A 19519-nucleotide genomic window follows, 5' to 3' on the forward strand; every position below is an offset into this window, starting at 1 on the left:
TATTAGAAATAAAAAAAAAAAATAAAAAAAAATTATATATATATATATATATATATATATATATATATATATATATATATATATATATATATATAAATTCAGCTTTCAGATTAAGTTTTGTTTCACACTTTTACCTTTTCATAAAATCATAATCAAAAGAATTCAGTATGGTACCTTGCAGCAGCTTGGAAAACTAAAAGAAAAATACTATTTTCAAAGTTTTCTATGATACATCTGCCAGGTTTGGATTATATCTAGGAGACAACATGTGCAGTCACCAACCTGTTTACATAAACAATACAATTTAAAATAAAATACTGAGTATAAAAGTGTATTTTAAATATCAATTGTGTTATATTATTTACATATAAAAATGTCAGTAACCATATTTTGTATTTAATTCCTGCATCATAATGTTAAAGCAGCAGATGCCACCAGTTTTTACTTGTTGCATAGAGTTTTTTTTTTTTTTTTTTTTCTAATGAAAAATGAAGCCCCAATTGATGATTGTACAATTACAACAACACAATTCTCATGAATCTCATGAAATATTTCCTGAGTTTGCCTCAGAGAACGGCTGCAAAGGTCAAACCTCCGCACTGGACACTGCAGGTGCAGAAAAGGCAAACCGTGCAGATCCAAGGTTGCATTTTTTTTTTTTCTTTTTTCATAACTGATGCCCCCGCAGGCAATTCATCAGTGGCAAAGCAGAGCTTCCATGCACGGACACAGGAAGAGGAAGAGATGCAGACGATAAAATTCATCGTTTGAAGTGGTTCAGCTCAAAGGCAGAGCTCAGAGGCTCAGACAGGCGGGCTCATATTGTATCTTTCTCACATGATGTCCTGCACGCACAGGCTTCATACACACCCACAGAAATGAAAGGCAGCAAAACTGTGTTGGCAGCAGTTTGAGAGAGAGAGATTTTAAATGTCTGCTATCTCTAATTGGCACAGTTTGAAGCGCTGTCAGAGTTCCAACAAGACTCATTGCTCCACACAGTGACATGTTCATTTCCTGGGAGGTTGCTGATGGGGTGGGGTGGTTCTGAACAAAACTAAAAGGTAGGCACTGGGTTTGGTTCTCTGGCCTCGAATGAATGAATGACGATCTCTGAGCTGGCTGTGAAAGGCTCAGGTTTTGAGATCTCCTTGTCCAGAAGACCATTCAACAAAATCCTCCTCCCCGCTGGAATGAGGAGGACTGTCTAGGGAGATTCCCCTCCGCTCGCCGAACACCTTCTCCTGGAGCTCAATGATGTCATTGCGGATGTCAGCCATCACTAGCAAAAGGAAGTCGAAGGAGCCAGGTGGTCCCTGTAAAAAAAAAAAAAATCATATAAATAATTATCATGATTGTGAATATATGCATGTTTTAAACCATATTGTAGAACATGGTCAGTACAGTGGACACCTATTCAAAACTCTGCATTAAGGTTACTGTTTTTGACTCTAGATGTCGCTGCATACACTGCCACCTACTGGGAAACCAGTGTAAATTCACAGACAATTTACTGAAACTCGCATGGCCCAAAGGCAGACAGAAATACCCAGGTAATTGCTAGGTACATATTTCTTTTACTGAGTGGAAATCCCAGTCAATCGTTTTTTCAATTACAGTAAACATCATGCATCACTGCCTAGATTTTATCACACGATTCTACCATTATAACTTTTATTCAAAAATCCCCAGCGGTAGTTATTTTCTCAAGCTGATAGCACATGGTATAAAACACCTGTAGGGAATGTAATTGGACTATGGTAATATCTCAGTAAAAATGAGCATGGTGTTAGTGATAGGGTCTGCAGATGCCTTTAAAAACAGGAAGGATTGGGATGTGGTGAATGTCTGATTCCAGATTCAGAAGTAGCAGAAGAGGCTGAGGATTTGAGATCAAGGAATTCACTTGGTTATACTCACAGGGGGTCCACTGGGTCCTGGAGCTCCTCTGTCACCCTGTTGGCAGGGAACAGCAAAGATGAACCAGTTTCTCTCAACTCCTTAGAGACTGAACGTGGTACAGAGTATATTATCACACATGCAGAGCTTCACTTGGGGATTTAAGAGTCAAAGTGGCTAAAGATGAATAAGAAACAGTACCAATCCAATAATGCAAGCTATCCATTTGTGCTCACTAAATATTAAAATTAAATACATAATTACAATTTATAGGTTTGATTTGGTTGGACCAGCCTAAATCTAATCCACATGAAGTCAACTGAATCAATGGAACTTGTATAATATCTACTCATTTATTTATTGTACGCTTTGCTAAGAATCAACAAATGACTTTTGTGAAGAACTGCTGCCGTTGTACTGCAAATAAAGTGAATACACCTGAACTGAGTTGGGCTTTTATTAAGTAAGTATTTAGTAAGTAATTGTACACAAAATGGACCTAATGGTTGCTAAGTAAGGATCTGCAAGTTATGCTGTTCAACTCAGAGTTTGTGGTTAGTGTTTATATGCTAGAGGGTGATTTATTTTATTTTTTTTATACAATTTTATGCATTATATGGATGTAGAGCAGTCAGATCATTGCATTAATGCAACAGAGGCACCAGATGGCGACTGCAGCTGCACATAAATGCAGAATCAAGAAGAGATATAAAATTAAAAACAAACATCTACTTTCACAACCTTTAATCCGTCTCTTCCTGGAGCCCCGGGCGGTCCCTGTTAAAATGATAAGGACATGGTATTTTTCAGCAATTTTGACTTTATTAAAACATATTCACCAAACGAGCACAAATCATCCGCAGTGCAAGTAGAGAGTTTTTTTCTGTAGCTTTGTCACATACAAAGCAGCCATATTGGATTTTGAAGTGGTGGATTGACTTATACCCTCCCTGATCTTCTAAATGCTGTTACGTGACTTTTGGATTTTATTAATCAGTCTCAGATTAAGGGAGTCAGCATACAAATATAGCCAGAATTTAAAGAATTGTATTCATAGGTTAGTTTGAAAACTCTGAATTCATTTTCATTCTACAGCAATGCAAAATGAAGTGTTTTCCCATCACACAAAAACCCAGTGAGACATATTGAAGTTTATAACTGTTGTAGCCGAAATGTGGAAAATCTTTAGGGAGATGAATACTTTTTAAAAGCAGTGTATTTTGCAGAGAAATCTTGTGGCATCCTTCTCCACTGTTCTAACAAACTCCACAATGAAATCCTCAGTTCTTTAAAAGACTCAAAGATCTGACTTGTTTTATTTTACCTGCAATGATCACTGAAATGTGTGTACTAATGGAGAAAACTCCTCTCTCTGTTTCAATGTTGTTCCATTGTGCCTGGTGAAAGGTTGCAAACGTTTTATTGAAATATAAAGTAACGCATGTGAACTGAAGCAGAAAGAATATGGACCTGGGGTATTTTGGGGGGAATAATTGTGTCATAAACTCATCATGTACTCTAGTTTTATGATAAGCAGGTGTGTTTGATTCAGGTTTTGATCTAATGCATATTTAATGTTCTGAATTAGTGACCTACACCGTAGATTGTTTTTTTATTTTTCTTACCATTGGTCCCCTGCGGCCCCTCTTTATGTGTCTGAGATCAGGTTCTGGTCCCATGGGCCCCATGTCTCCCCGTGGACCCCTTGGACCAGGTGGACCTCTTTCCCCTGGATCCCCATTGCTTCCTGGATCTCCTGGGTGCCCTGTTGAAGACAGCCAGATTTTATTTAATGGAGGAAAAGTAAAATGGAGGAGTGGGTGGCAATATTAAAGTAAAAAAGAAAGTGCCATTCTAATTTGTCTAAATAAAATCATTTTCATGACAACTACTATGGTTTTAATCTCTTCCATAAAATGTGGTAACACTTTATTTGAAGGGGGGTGAATAAGACTGTCATGATACTGTCATAAACATGACATAACACCTGTCATGAACATGAATAAGCCTTCATGACTATTTATGACTGTTGTCATAAAGCGTCATTCGGTAAATTATGACACTTTTAATACAAAGTTGACGTTATTCAAAATGTCTTTGTTATGACAACTTGACATTAACCAAGAAATCATACCTTTAATAACATAAAGTTACCTGATTTTTAAAGTGCAATCAGTAATACTTTTATAACAAATTTATATCAGTAATGATTTATTGGTTAATGTCAAGTTATCATAACAAAGGCATTTTAAATAATGTCAACTTTGTATTAAAAGTGTCAATTTACCGAATGACGCTTTATGACAACAGTCATAAATATTCATGAAGGCTTATTCATGTTCATGACAGGTGTTTATGACAGTGTCATGTCAGTCTTATTCACCCCCCTTCAAATAAAGTGTTACCAAATGTTTTACATATGTAGCGTTTGAGTTGTCACAAGCACCCTTGTCATTTCATTCTTACCTGGGAGACCAGGAGCACCTGGAGGGCCAGGTAATCCAGGAAGACAGGGGCTGTCCGTACTTTTTCCTGCTCGAATCGGCTTGTTGTTGTTTGCCAGTCCAGATACCTGCAAACACACCAGAAGATGAATATGTTTTTGGAAGCATCAGCTGTCTCTGCTGCCTAAAGTTAAATTCGAGTAAGAGTCATCTTAAGCCATGACATTAAGCTCACTTGTCATTCCTCAGCATAAAATTAAAATGTTCTTATGATATCTTTGGCTCAAGCGCTTTAAATGTGGCAGATTTCCTACCTGGTTGTGCGACTGTGTGTTTCCCAGCCGCAGCTTGAGTTGGAACAGGCTGCTTTTCATGTTCATGAAATCTTGACACGTGAACGAGCAGGAACCAGCACTCATCAAAGTGTCGGACTTTCCCGAAGAACTCACTGCACGACACAACAGACATTCTTTATCTTCTGTTTGGTGAAAGCCGTCCATTTAAACAGGATATGCACTACTAATGCTTTTGTAAACACGACTTTGAGTCATAAGAATGAGGCGAGTTGCTACTTGTGTTTTAAAGAATCTGTAAACAATGCAGGTTCATCGTCGTACTTTTCTCAGGACTAAGTTCCCAAAAGTAAGAAGTTTTTAAAATGCACAATCTTGTGTTTTCCCAAATACGAAGAAGGTTTCTCCATTGCATTTTAAAGGATCTCTGTTATTTTTTTTTAGAATTATATGTTCAGGTTAATTGTCAAATGTAGTCCAAATTCCTTTAAAAAAATGGGAAATAGGCCTTTATTTTGGCACCATTTAAAAAGTTTTAAGACAGATTTCAACTTTAGTATCACTAGTAGCAAAGATGCATAACCTTTACAAAGCTGAAACTATACAAAACCCTGAGGGGCGTCACAATTTTTCCTTCAATGTTCTGTGAATGGTAAATCAAACCTAAATGTAGTGCTCACTGGACATACAAAGGTACAAAACTTATTCAGCGCACAACTGAGAGATAAAATTGAACTCTGTGGTGTGACTCATAGTAACAGTCAACTATGGGCTGTAGATAACAATTATCAAGTGGAAGAGACAAACAATATATGCCAAAGATATTTTATATATGTTTAAAGTGCTCAGATCAGTTTCAGAAAACATATGTCAACTCACAGTTGTGCACTAAGATACAGGACCGCTGGTCTGATGCCAGGATGTAACCGGTGCGACAGCGGCACAGAAAGCTCCCAACTGTGTTCACACATTCATGGTCGCATAGACTTTTACCAGAGACCTCACACTCATTGATGTCTGTAGGCAGATCAAAACATGCAAAGAGACAAAGAGCGGAGGTCCAGCTATAAACTGCGACATGAAAACCAATAAAAATCACCAAGATGTCTGATATTTTACATGCATAATATAATTTACACAGAAAGAGGTTGTGGAGGCTGAAGCTAGAGGTGTTCATTGTTCAAATAAAATCAAAATTTTTGTGTTATTAGAGACAATACGTTATAGGTAAACCAAGACAGAGAGAGGCATACTGACCCATGCAGTAGGGAGACTTGTGGGTGCGGTGTCTCTCCCTATCGAAGCGATAACCTGGGTAACATGTACAGACGACTCGACCAAAGTTGTCTGTGCACTGCTGCTCACAGGGTGACGCGGCGCACACATCCACACCTGAAGACGATAAGAGAAGACCGACTCATCTCACTGCTGGGAAACGCTCCAGCAGCTCATGGAAGAAAATATCAAGCCAGTCAAACTTGCACGACTTATTAACGAGCTAAATTCCCCCTTTTATTGTGTCACACTACAAAGATCAGAAGGGAAAAAAATGTAAAATGAAAGAAGTATATGAGTACTACAACTAAATACTTTAATACTTTAAGACTGTTACCGCAGTGTTGAGCTGGTTAGTGTTATTTCAGCTTAAAGCGAACATGAAATCTATAACCTGACCCCTAAGGGCCTCATTTTTGAAACTGCTGCTGCCTTTAACTCTTTAGATTTTGTAACAGAGCCAGACGGTAATGTTTAATTTTCTGAAAGTAATATTCTCCCGGTTTATGTCCATGACGTTTGATTTCACCACAATGCAGATTTTATTGAAATCACTCCATTACAAGCGCTTGTTTTCAGCCTGGAGGCACAGCACCATCTAGTGGCTGATGCAAAATAAATGTCCTCCTTTAAATATAATAGAACTAAGCTAAACTTCAAAGTAGCCTTGATCTATAGTTTATTAGTATTTCTGGAGATCTTCTAGAGGTTTTATTTGAAAATTTTAAATGTTTTAATTTACTTCCTGACCAATTTCAGAGAAAGTAAAGAAATTCCTCTGACCCTTTCAGCATAGTTTACACATGAAAGACTGCCTCTAAAACATGTTGTAAAATCACAACCGAAAAATTTGAATATGAGTTCTGATATGCTCATTTGTTAAATTTAAAGCACCACGGAAAATTACACCCAGCTAGTAAACATTCCTTTCATTAACCACACCTTTCTACATTAACATAATGTATCTTAAATGTTTTCATTAGCTGCAATCATCATATAGAAATAAATGCTTCAAAACATCAGCTTGCGTCTGTAATCTGCAGTTAGACAGAAGTGTGCATAAACTGAATAAAAAGACGCATCACTTTTGTTTCCTCTCAGACAAAACTTCTCTTGTTTTAGATCAGCTGGAATTTTCTGCAGTTATTTCCATTTGCTCAATTCCACATTAGTGAGAACAGATCAGTGTATGGTTTACCTACTTTCAGGTATGCACTGGCCCATCACAAACCTGAATCCATCACAGCACTTCCTCCTGCAATACAAGACAGAAGAAAATTAAATGTTGGTCCATTAGCATGATCAGGAAACAAATTGTCTTTTTCAAAAGAACTTATTCTACTGGGTGAGGTTGTTTTTTTTTTTGTTTGTTTTTTTTTTGTCTGTTCCTATAACACAGTGCATTAATTTGCAAATGATAACAATAGGTTTTAGCATAGCTATATAACATAACTCATATTTTTAAAACTTAATTAGTCACAGCATGACAGTTAAAAAAGATTTCAAAAGAATAAAATTGCATGAATGAACAACACGAGTATCAAAATAGGCAGCATAAAGACTTCCTTATATCCAGACAAAACCCCACTGAGAAGCACATTTTTAGGCTGTTGAATAAAAAGTAAACACAGAGTAAACTGTTGTGCTAACAACTGCACTTGTGTTAAGAATAGCAGCAGAGAGACGTGTTGATATCTCACATCTGGAAGTCAGAGGACAACAGACCACACAGAGGGATGTGTGCAGCTGACGGAGTGACCTATAGATCATTTACAGTAAAGCTGTGGAGATCTGGGGCACCAAACGCACTCATTAGGAAGTCCGGCTTGCAGTTCACTCACCTTTAAACTGAGTGAAAGCTGCTATACTAGTGGAATGTGTTTTTCTACTTTCAAATTACTGCTGTGAAAGGCATAGTAATTATCCACAAAAAAAGAACAAAGTTGCTATTGTTATAGCTTGTCTGATTTCCTGTCATGAAAATTGTAATTTGTGCACATCCATCCATCCATCCATCCATCCATCCATCCATCCATCCATCCATCCATCCATCCGTAAATTAGTAAATAAATGATGAAAACATTGTCGTCCTTAATTATTTACAGTGAAACATTTTATATATTTGTCATTCATTTATATACATTTCTGTGTCTAATTTAATTTTCATTTACTTATTTACTTTTGAACATTCACTTATGTATTTTTTTCAGTTTTTAACAAGTTAAAACCTTCAAAATTTACTTCTTACTTTTTGGGTTACTTTCTCGTTTGGATATTTAATTTTTTATTGACTTCTCCATTTGGTTACTTACCTACAGCCCTTAATTGTCCCTTCCCTGTTTTATTAGATTCTGTTACAGACCTCCATGTACTAATTAGCCTGCCACTGACAAGCCATATGAAGAAGAAGAAGTTCACAACATTTCCCTCTGATTGCTGTAGGTTGCAGTTGCAGAGCATGTATGGTTACTCTCCTCAGAGAGGTGGGGATCACAAGGGGTGGGGTGTTTTATATGAAGAATTTTTCTTTTTTTCTTTTTACCACAAATGATTTATAATGTTTGGAAATGACACTCGTCCAGCCAGCCCACAACAATTCACCACACTTTACAGACGTTACAGCTGGAAAGAAAAAGCGAGGAAGTGGCTTAGAAAGTGGCCACGGTACAAAGATTGCACATGAAACTCATGCAGACATTTGAGCAAGAGGCAGAGGGGGATCTAAAATGATGCCCCATCTACAGACCTCTCTTCGATAGAACATTGCTTTTATTGTCCTCCATGCAGCCTCCCTACAACTTTAAATCACAGTGAGTCCCCCTCTATGCCTCCTTCTTGTGAATGAAAAATAACTTATAAAACACAACGGCTGGCCTGCACTGATGAGATCCAGATGAGGGTAGCTTTAATCTGCAGCTTGTAGCTGGGAGTGTTGAGAAGGTTGGATAAGGCCAGACATGGAGGTGAGGTGGAGAAAGGGGAGGGTTAACGCTGAGATTAAGACTGACACTCATTCAGTCAATCTGTCGATCCATCCGTCAGTCAGTTGGTCTTCTGAGATGAGTTAATGTGTTACAGATGCTGAAAGGTCTCCACTTTACATGAATATAAATGTTTATCTGGTTTATGAAGTCTGCCTTTGATTTGTATTATTTCTCTGATAGGACCACAAAAGTTTCAAGGAACAACCTTCTGCAATTTATCTCATTTTCAGTTTTTTTGGATTTGTTCATTTTAAAGAGAAGATGCTGCTCCTTGAGAGCCAGAAAATTGTGCATAAAGGTCTGCCTCACTCACATGTTGAGGTCACTTTGACCTGTTTCTTCTGCAGAGTTTGAGTCGTCTGAATTTCTCCTTTCCCACAATAATCCTCCCTGAAATTCTTGAGGTTTTTCTCATGAAGTGTTCGTCAAGTGGGCACTCTTACGTGCTGTCGGATGACTTTATGTGCTGCTGGCTTGGTTTTGTGTGCATGCTTCTTTCAAAAACAACAACAACAAAAAAAAAACATTTTGCTACAGAGATTTTATTCCATTTGCCACTTCGAATGTGGGTAGAGCTGGGCAGCTATATATAATAAGACATAAGAAAGAAAAAGAATCCTAACCTAAAGAAACATAATCAACACAGTAGACTTAACTTTGACTGCATGTACATATGTCAAAGGGCATATATCTTCATTATATCATATATTCATATATTGAATAACTGAGTCTTTATATCATAAAATTGGCAAAATTGCTGGAGAACTTTTTAGAGGTTGCAAAAAATAGAGAAAGAATCAGAGGCTCACTTTACAGTATGACAATTACTCTAATTATACAGACTTTATGTGCAACAACTTAATTCAATTGTGCTTCTGCAGCAAGACATGAAAAATGTTCACAGAGGTTCTTCATCACATATAACTGAGTTTGAGCTATTTTGAGAAATAAACCTGAAGAGACGTATCCCACAAGACCAGCAGCTGCCCCAAAACGTCTAATGGGCAGAAGAGTGGAGTGCAGGATCAACTCTTTGTGCTTTTGCTTTTGGAAGGTGAATGGAAACTGTTTAGAGAGCCTGTAGGCCAAATCAACTTGACATAAGCTCTGAAAAAAAGTTCAAATGAAATATAGGTTACTGTTTTGGAACTCCATCTGTGTGTGTAAAAATGTTTTCTGTTAGAAGATTTTTATTGGCATCAAATGCAGACTATTAGTCTCATTTAAAGGCAACATTACAATATTCTAATTCCCAAGTGATGTATGAGGCCTGGGATATTATCCCGTAACGAGGTGGTGCAGCCTTTTAACGTCAGTCAGGATTTATTAATTAAGCTAAGCACAACTCTAACAAACTGTCTCTCTGCCAGCGTCCTTTTCCACATCCTCTCAGCAAACTTTGTTTGAGATTTAAGACATGCATACATAGATTTAGGCCAATGTCAGCATTGTATTTCTCTGATCATTCTAAACTTTCACTGGATGTTGACATAATTTCTTTTTCTCCATTTGGTTCTTCCCTCTTCTGCTCTGACTGACATATTATTGGCCTAAAGTTGCTCTCTCTTTGTGGGGGTGACCTGCTGGCTCCTACCATTTCATGCAAAGGAAAATCCATCAAGTTCAGTTAGACTTAGACCAGGACATGTCCAACCTGTAACAGCTGCTTTTATATGAAAGAGTCTTTATTGCATGATTGGTTGCATTCATTTAAGTTATTTAAACAGTGCAAGCCACTATTATCCTAAGTTAGAGTGAAATACTCTGAACGTTTCCCATTAGCTTCAGGTAACCTCGGACTGATTCACTGTTTTTGCTTAGATGACTTTATATTTATAGGGAATGGATTCAATCTGATCATGTATTTCTACTGAGCTGAGTCAAATAGAGAAGCTCATCTCCAGCAGGCGGATGGGCTAAGTGTAAGACCTCAACAGAACGTTACACTAGAAGAATGTTATATGTCTTATTTTGGCCCAAAAATGTAGATAACTTTTTATTTAATAGCAAAGTTTTGAACTGCACTGCCTTGCATGCATAGATCTAGAAAATTTTCAGAACATTTTCAGATTTTACCTGTTTTTTACATATTCAAACATATCTTGATACACCAAAAAAGAGTGTGACAAGGAAGTGAAATAGGAAGGAAATAGTTTAGACTTGGTATCCAAATTCTCTTTCAAACCAAACTGTTTGGAAGTGCTGGAGAACCGAGTTAGAACAACACCAGTACTTAAGATTACTGCAAACATCTTAGTGCCAGATACCACAGCGCACTATGAGAAGTCTAGTAGAGTCCATGCCTTAAAAGATCCCATAAGGTTGGTGGTTGTAATGTTGTGCTCACTAGATTGTAATGATTTTAGCTGTATTTTACCCTTTGGGGTCCAAACCTGCCTCTTTGTATGATAAAAGTTTCCAGACCCCTGGAACAACAACTGTTCACTGGAACAGCAACGTAACATGACATTCTTGAACTGAGATCAACAGAACTACTTTCATGTGAGTTCATTCCCTAAACTGGCTCTTTGGACAGTATCCATTGCATCATAAAAAGCAGGACTGGATTGTTTAGTTGCCTTTTCTTTTACTAATTGTTTACTGTAAGTGTATTAGAGTGGAATGGCTGCCATGCTGAAGTAATGTATGTCTTTTTAATGCTGTTCTGATGTCGAGTTTTGGGTCAACCTGTGTGTGCATGTTTTGAAATTAGCAGCGCTAGGCCACACGCTTTACAGTAAATCAGCCGTTGAAAGTGTGTGTTAATAATAAAAACAACATGAACATGATCAGGCAGTCCTTGTGGGCTTCTGCTGATACAGTCAGTATGGGTATCATCAACCATGACAGTTGGCTGCTGGGTCTGACAGCTTGTGTACCCAGAGCCAATAAATTACAATAAACAGAACCAAATATTCATTACATTGCGCACGCTGAGATATGCACTGTGACACTTCCATTAGCTTTGATAGATACAAATAAAGCAGAAATCTCACACGCAACAGCAGCAGACAGCAATAATCTTTTTGATTAATGGCGGGAAAAGGAGCCCGATCCGAACTTTTTTTTTTTTAAATTTCTTTATAGGTTTGATTTAATCAAACATCTAACAGACAGTTGCTGTTTTGATCAATGTAGATATAAATGTAGCCCAAACCAATTCAGAGTATACTGATCTGATTCTCAAATCTGTCTTTTGATGTGGCCTTTTTCAAATGAATTTCTTCTATTGGTCATCTCAGCTGGTATGGGGTTGACCCAGTAAGAGGTGTAAGCAGGCTCTTGTGTAACCTCACTCTGCTGGTGCATTTTCAGCCAAAATCAGCTTGAAAGCATGGCTAGAAACACAAAGACAAGATCCAGAGGCAGGCATGGGCCCAGATCACTTTACACTGAAGATTATGTACTTTAGAAAGTGGTCTCCTCCCACAGAGGGGATGCTCTCTATTATGGTTTCGGCTACAGCGTTGCCATGATTTATTTGAGCAATTGCAGACAGGAATGCACTAAAAAGGATATTACGGAGTAAACCCTCGCTGATTTTAACCCCGGTATATTCTGCCTTTGTCCTGACAGCCTGGGTGAAGCTTTCCATTAATGCACAACAAGCCCAATCCTCCCAAATGGCAGGCAGAGATACAGTGACGCATTTATGATCACCTCCAGTAAAATGTGTGAAAAACACACAAAACGAATCTTTTATTGCAGTGGCGCAATCTCACAGTGGAAAAATGAGAAATTAAATATTTAATTTGAGCACGTGGAAGCATTTCTGTCAATACTTCAGACACCCCCACCCAAATTGGCCATAAGACAACTCTTAGTCTTTTATAACGTTGCTCAAGGTTAGAGCGACCACAGAAAAGGATATATGATTTCTCTTTGCACAATCTCTCAGAACATCCAGGTACTTTCTTCTTCTCAGCCCACAGATTTTCTGTAGGATTACGGTAGGCAGGCCTGGATGACCATGGAAGAAGTCTGATTATGTGTTGGTGAAATATTTCTGTGTAAATTTGACCATATGTTTTAGACCATTAGCCCTCTGAAAGACCTAATGATCAATTTTCTCTTTTATTATTCACTTGTTATTTCAAGCAGCCTCCATTTTTGTTTTTATACTAAGCCGGTTATGCTAACCGGGTTCTAGCGTTTGGTTTTACCGCTGGTTCTTTATCTGAAAAACTGGTTCAATCCTGGCCTCAACTTTGACCTTGGCCAGAGGAAAAAGCCAGTTAAACTAGCCGAAGGCGGGTATGTGGAGGCCAACAACAGATCAAAATGTACAAAACTCCAAAATTATTTCTTAATTTTGACCTACAACAAGAGCAACTATCTTCATCTTAAACATCATTGACCTTTCAAGTGGCTGACATAGTGGCAGAGATGGGAGTTTATCTAATATGGATGTTTAGAGGAGGAGGAAAGAGAAATAAAAGTAAGAAAGGAAGTAGGGGATATTGGCATGAGGAGGAGGATGGCTTTTGATTCAGGGATGACGGTTGTTGTGAGCTCACAGTGTTCCCTTGTGGGACTGCGGTGGGAGGGACACAGGAAGTGGAGCTCAGTGGAGGTCAATGGCCTCTTGACATACCAGGACAAGGGCCCAGCCATGTGTGTGCCACTTTGATGGATGCATCTAACTAATGAAGCTCATACGTGTTACAGTTAGGGCATGCTGTATCCATCAGCCGAGATGTAAGTGATTTATTTGTTTTAAAACCTCCACAGATGAAGAGAGCTGTAAAACTTGGCTCGCTGCATTGTACTGTGCATGGTTGTGGGGTGATGCATTACCCTGAAACACATTAGCACGATGAGGGAGACAAATAAGATGGGATTTTGGAGGGGAGCCGCGTCTTCATGTTCCTTTTTTGAAGTCGGTATTCGTTTCATATGCAGACAGTTTTTGTTTACATCTTTTCACCGCGTCGCTCATTTTCTGCTAGTTGTGAGGTGAGAGAAGTTTATAAGGTGCCTCAACTGTTTTCACAGTTCTCACTCAAAGCATGTTTAGAAAACCATTATTTATACTTTTATGTCCCTTTGGTTTCACAATAGAAGCAAGAAATTTCGCATGTTTGACATGCATCTGGAAAAGCTCTAAACGCTAAACATCTCTTCTTTTGTTAAATCTCAGATTTCGTCTTTGTTGAAACTCTGCAAAGGTTTTACAGCAACTTCTTCCTAAAGATGATAGGGTGTTAGCACAGCAGCAGGTCACTTCTAGAGGCTCTTTTTAACTTGTGTTAGTATACATGTGTTAAGGTGTTGAGTGCGAGCGCCTCCTCTCTGTTTATTTGCTCTGCCAGTCCACTTCCAGGGCCCAGGCCTCAGGGGAAGCATCAGACCTGCCACCTAACAGAGGAAGCTTTGACTGGTAGCTCATCAAATGAGGCCTGCACCACTTTGACCAGAACACAATCCAACCTGCGCTCCTCCTCCTCCTCTTCCTCCTCTCCGCTTCGCCTCAACACTCCAAAGATTGCAACACCATCTCTCCCACCCTTCCACAAAGTTTTCATTTCTGTATGCTCATGCCGCAATATGAAAGTCATGAGCATAAAAGTGTTTGAACACGATAGGCCCCATTGTTTTCCAACCTTTTTTTTTTAAAAATTATTATTATTTTTGAGGGTTGTGCTGTCTCACACCAAACCTCAGACACCACAAACCATATCATCAAACAATGCTGATGACTGAGAATGATGCACTTTCCCACCAGATTTCCCTAAAACGGCGATTTGTTTTCACTAAACGTAGTGGTTTATTAAACTGTTGTGGTTTTAGGGCTGGAAAAAAAAAAAAAAAAAAAAAAAAAAAACCTGGCAAAATGGAAGCAGAACATTTACTGGCTTACTTGGAACATGAAGGAAGAGTTGTGCTACAGGATTGCATCATGAACATTCCCCCCAGTTTTATAGGAACCACAAAAATCCGTCCAGACATTTCATTTAGATTTAGCGAGATGGGCTTTGCTTTAGAACTACACTTATACAATCATTGGTGATATGAATAAGGTGAAAAGGGCTGAAAATGTTATTGTGGGGTTTAGGAGACTGACACAGCTCTCCTTGTGATCTTTGGCCTTTGTGACCCTGTCCAGACTCAATGTCTCTCCAGAAATTTGGCATCTATGACCCCTCCGAGAAATGATCCACCCTGTCCAAGTCAACAACCAATCTGTAAACACATAATGTTTGAAATGCTTAACTTTCAAATGAAGCATATCACTTTTACCGCTATTTGAAGGCGGAAGCTCCCATGAACCATTACATTTTTTAAGTAAACATTAGAGTAAATGTAATCGCAGCAACAGCATACAATCACCTTTTGGTGCATGTGTGGTGATCAGAGATGTTTCTCAAAAGCAAAATGCATTTTTCTAATGTTGAGAACCGTAATGTTTATAATAGTGACAAAATAATTGTTACTGGGCCTCGTAAGCTAATTTGAACTTGAACAGTTTATATTTTGTGCAAAAAAGAGAAAATTTAGTTTATTTTGTTGGGATTTTATGTGACAACTTCAACATGAAATCGCACTGGGAAGAGGAGAAACTTTATAAAGAAGTTTACGAGATTTCTTGTAAAAATAGAAAAGTGTGCCACTAATTACTTTTAAATATTACCAAATTTGCAAATAAATCCCCCTGTGTGTTATGTAATCCCAGTATAAACCCAGCTGTTCTGTTAAGACCTCAGAGGTTTGTTAGAGAACATTAGCAAACAAACAGCATCATGTAGATACAGCAGACAGAGAGTTGTGTTACAGTCTCATAAAGCGGATGCTCAGGGTTGTCTATAATTATCTTGAACTGATGATGAATCCTTCTTACAAGTAAGGATTGAAATGTGAAATGTCTTAATTGTACCTGCTGAAGACAATCTGATGGCTAAAATTTATAAAAAGAATGTATTCATTCAAATTTTCTTGTGAGAATATCGTGAGATTGTGTGAATCAAAGACTGTCACTTACAAGCTGAAGTATGGTTCAGAGTTTGATATCAGCTAGTTTATTAATTTGACCAGGGGCGTTTCTGTACTGTGTAGCAACTGAAAACCAAACCGCTCAAACAGAATATTAAGATGAGTCTAAATTTGTGTAACACAACTAGTTTTTCTGAGATTAAAGGACAATTAAGATGATTTTAGTTGAGAGTCTGCAAAGTCAGAAATAAAACAGCTGTTTTAATGGGTAACAAAATGAAGGATGTTAATGTGGCTTTTTTAAAATGTGAGGCTGATGTGGTGAGCCACCATATTCTTTGTGGGAGGGAGAGTCTGTGACTCTGCGCCCTTCAGATGGAGAGCCCTTGGCAGTTTCAAGGCTTGGTTGGACACGAGATCTGGTGCTGAGACCCAGCTTGTTGATGGCTGTAAAGGAAAATCTGAAAGTAGGAGGAGGAAGCAGGGAGTCGTTGGTGATTTGTAGAGAAATGTCAGGACGAGGCTGCGTCTCTGCCAGCCATTTAAGCCTCTGGCATATAGTCTTAAAGAAAATAACGAAAACGTGCAACAGTTTTAATGTTGGTGCTTAGTCTAAAACATGAAACACTTGGATTTCACAGCACTCAGCAAGTCTCCCCTGACTGCGATCCATGTTCTCTTCCCACACACAGTGGTGCCGGCACCAGTGGAGGGGAGTTGGAGGAGGAGAGCTGGCAGCCTCCAGATACGGAGCTCATCCAAAAGCTGGTCGCTCAGACTGAGTTTTACCTGTCTGATGAGAACCTGGAGCACGACGCCTTCCTGCTCAAGCACGTCAGATAGCAAAGTTCAATTCATCACCCAAAGCAGAAACAGTGGGGAACAACTGTAAACCTACGAGACATGGCCATCCAAACAGCTGCGTGGAGAGCAAGTAACAAAGCTCATCCTCTGAAAACATCAGCCCCAAAGCGTGGGTTGTTGCAACATCATGCTGTGGTGATGCCTTTCTTCAGTATTGGCAGGAAAACTGGTCAGAGTTGAGAAGACATGGAGCTAAATACAATATAATCCTGGAAGGAAAGCTGCAAAATATTTAAAACAGGGGTGGGGGCTCACTTTCCATCAGGAAACAACCCTAAACAAACACCCGGCTGAGATCAAAGTATATCTGCGAGTCGGTCAAAGTCCTCACCAAAACCTGTGGCAAGACTTGTAAATTGATGCTCCATCCAATCCAAGTCAGTTTGAAATATTTTGAAAAAGAATGGACAAACATTTCAGTCCCTATCTGAGGCAGTCTGGAAGAGACTTTGTCCAAATATTTCCAGCTGTAGCTGCAGTGAAAGGATGTTCAACAGACTAAGGCGCTAAATGTTAATGCACAGTACGCTTTTCAGACTTTAATTTGAAATCCTTTGCACCCTTTCCACAACACAATTATGCAGCATTTTGCTTTAGTCAGTCACATAAAATCCCAATGAAACAGTTTCTGGTTGTAGGATGACAACAAATGTAAAAGCTTAGGGCTTTTGAACAGTTTTGCAAGACCCTATAAAATAATCTGGGAAGCCAGAGTTTAAAGTCTGATAGCTGTGTGTTAGAGCAATGTGTTTCCATCGTCAGGCACGGCAGGATTTTCTGGAAGAGCATATTGGCATGAGTAGATGAATAAAAATCCAGTTATGGACTGGCAAAGCATTTCACATTAAAACGTGAGTGACAGTGACTGAGCTCCATCCAGCCGGGTGTAAACCGGGACAGAAGGGTTATAGCAGGGTGAGTGAAGTAAGGTCAAACTAATGAGAGATCACTGATGAGGGTTTGTGAGTTTTCATGAAAGACGAGAAAAAGAAAAAAAAAAACTCTGGCAAACATTTCTACTACAAAATGTAGCTAATGCTCAAAGTGATGGACCGATAAGACCTGGAAGGTTTTCCAGTTCTTGTAAATGGTCTCACTTCGGCATTGATGTTGGAAAATCCTGGAGGTATTGCAAGATTTATAGCTGTTTTCATCTTTTAAGTCCCTGGTTGTTCAGTGTCAAACAAGGACCCCTGTTCTCATGTTTCAGTTCTGTTACATGAAGCAGAGCTTCATGTATGCAGGCACATGCTCCCGGCAGTGCTTGTCGACATCAAACAATACATGTGACAAAAATACAGTTCCAGTCTGTTATCAATTGGCTGGTGATCTGTTTTCCTGAGTAACCGACAGTGACAACAAAGCCATAAAAGGGTTGGAAAGAACTAATCTGGAGCAGATTATTTTTTAAAAACATTAAACGTACTTGTCCAGAGGGGTCTTCAGGTGTGCACTAATCAAAAAAAGATGGCCAACACAGCTAAAGTTGTTGGGGAGGTCTGAATTTGGGTCTGCAGCTCTACGAAGACAATTAAAAAACTATTAAACACAGGAAGCTCAACGCAAAAGCCTCAAAAATGTCCTCTCAGAGAACAAAGACGAAGAACCCTGTTAAGTTCTGGGGGAAGACCTAGACTATGAATGGAGTTTAACATGGCTAAAAGAAATCTTGCATCAAGTCCAAGTGTGAGAAAAACAGGCTTGTTAGGATTCCCACAGCTTGAAGTTTACTGATCACGATTCAAAGTATACAGGGAGAGAGAGAAAAAAGGATAATAGAAGAGAGACAGAGCAAAAAATAAAAGATGCCCAGTGGAATGTAAACGATTTTTAAGTGCATCGTGTTTGAATGACTATGAGTTCCCACTCAAGAGTTTTCACACAACAGTGAGACAACAGTTTGAGGCCAGGAGACCTGAACCAAACTCAGAGCTGTCAGTGCCTCTCTGAAGTTCCCTCAGATGGATTAACGGCAGACTGCTGGCAGGTGAAACTGAACCTCTAGAACACACATGCTGGTATATCATATGTGAAAAGCATAAAAGCGCACATATGTTTACGGTTTATCAAATTTGGTCCCACTCACTGCAAGCAGACATCCGCAAACTAAGACAGTATTTGGCAGCATTTTTATCCTCGTGAACACAGGTTTACAACCACATGAAGGTGATCTCATTCATCTGCACCTGTGCACACAAACAGGCTGAAGTCGATACACTGCGTCAAATGTAGCAAATATTAAGTCCAGACATTCACAAATTGTAGCATTGTAGAAATGGATCGGTGAAGAGTCTTCAAACATCTGTCTGAAGGTGTGTATTCATGGTTGCATCCGTTCTTTGTTTCGTAGGAAAATGAAACCAGGTTGTTTCAGACCTGAGTCAGACTTTTTTTTTAATTGTTTTTGTTGGTACAGAAACTATCACTAATTATATCAGTGTGGATGATATGATCAGATCTAAAGTGCAGAAAGTAAGTATTGAGCATGTCAGTGGTTTTCTCATATATTTCTAATGGGCTTAAATTCATGCCAGATGTTGGTAATGACCCCAAGCACCCCACATATACAATGAATTAAAAATAAATTACACTATAGATTAAAATGACACATGCAATATGCATTAAATACTCAGTGAAACCTATGAAACTTTAAAACATGTCAAAGGGTTGGTAAGGTGTGATTTTTACCATGTATTTATCACAAACTGTCTCAGATACTGAAGGTTCTGTCAACTTGTTCTAGACCATCATAGCAGTTTTAATTTCCTTTCCTGTAACCAGTTTAATGTTTTTCTGGCTAACTGTGTTTTTCTTTGTGATAAATCGATAC

The 19519-nt window shown here is 38.7% G+C and overlaps 1 protein-coding gene across 2 annotated transcripts in view; it reads right to left on the reverse strand.

The window, feature by feature from the left end:
* Nucleotides 1–237: 237 nt before the first annotated feature.
* LOC106949850 (collagen and calcium-binding EGF domain-containing protein 1-like) overlaps nucleotides 238–19519 on the reverse strand; it is a 33524-nt gene continuing 14242 nt past the window's right edge. The window contains exons 3-11 of one of the 2 annotated variants that reach the window (XM_015036388.1): nucleotides 7114–7166; nucleotides 5894–6028; nucleotides 5516–5653; nucleotides 4658–4791; nucleotides 4366–4471; nucleotides 3525–3664; nucleotides 2641–2676; nucleotides 1921–1956; nucleotides 238–1316 (exon numbers count right to left, since the gene is read on the reverse strand). In XM_015036388.1, the coding sequence (XP_014891874.1) occupies nucleotides 1134–1316; nucleotides 1921–1956; nucleotides 2641–2676; nucleotides 3525–3664; nucleotides 4366–4471; nucleotides 4658–4791; nucleotides 5516–5653; nucleotides 5894–6028; nucleotides 7114–7166 (961 nt within the window). In that variant the 3' untranslated portion in view covers nucleotides 238–1133. Of the gene's footprint in view, nucleotides 1317–1920; nucleotides 2009–2640; nucleotides 2677–3524; nucleotides 3665–4365; nucleotides 4472–4657; nucleotides 4792–5515; nucleotides 5654–5893; nucleotides 6029–7113; nucleotides 7167–19519 lie in introns of both variants that reach the window. The other variant, XR_001425471.1, reaches the window with a different exon arrangement.

The sequence above is a fragment of the Poecilia latipinna genome, unplaced genomic scaffold (genome assembly GCF_001443285.1).
Source record: "Poecilia latipinna isolate Pla-1442-1.1 unplaced genomic scaffold, P_latipinna-1.0 Scaffold367, whole genome shotgun sequence".
Taxonomy (NCBI): Eukaryota; Metazoa; Chordata; class Actinopteri; order Cyprinodontiformes; family Poeciliidae; genus Poecilia; species Poecilia latipinna.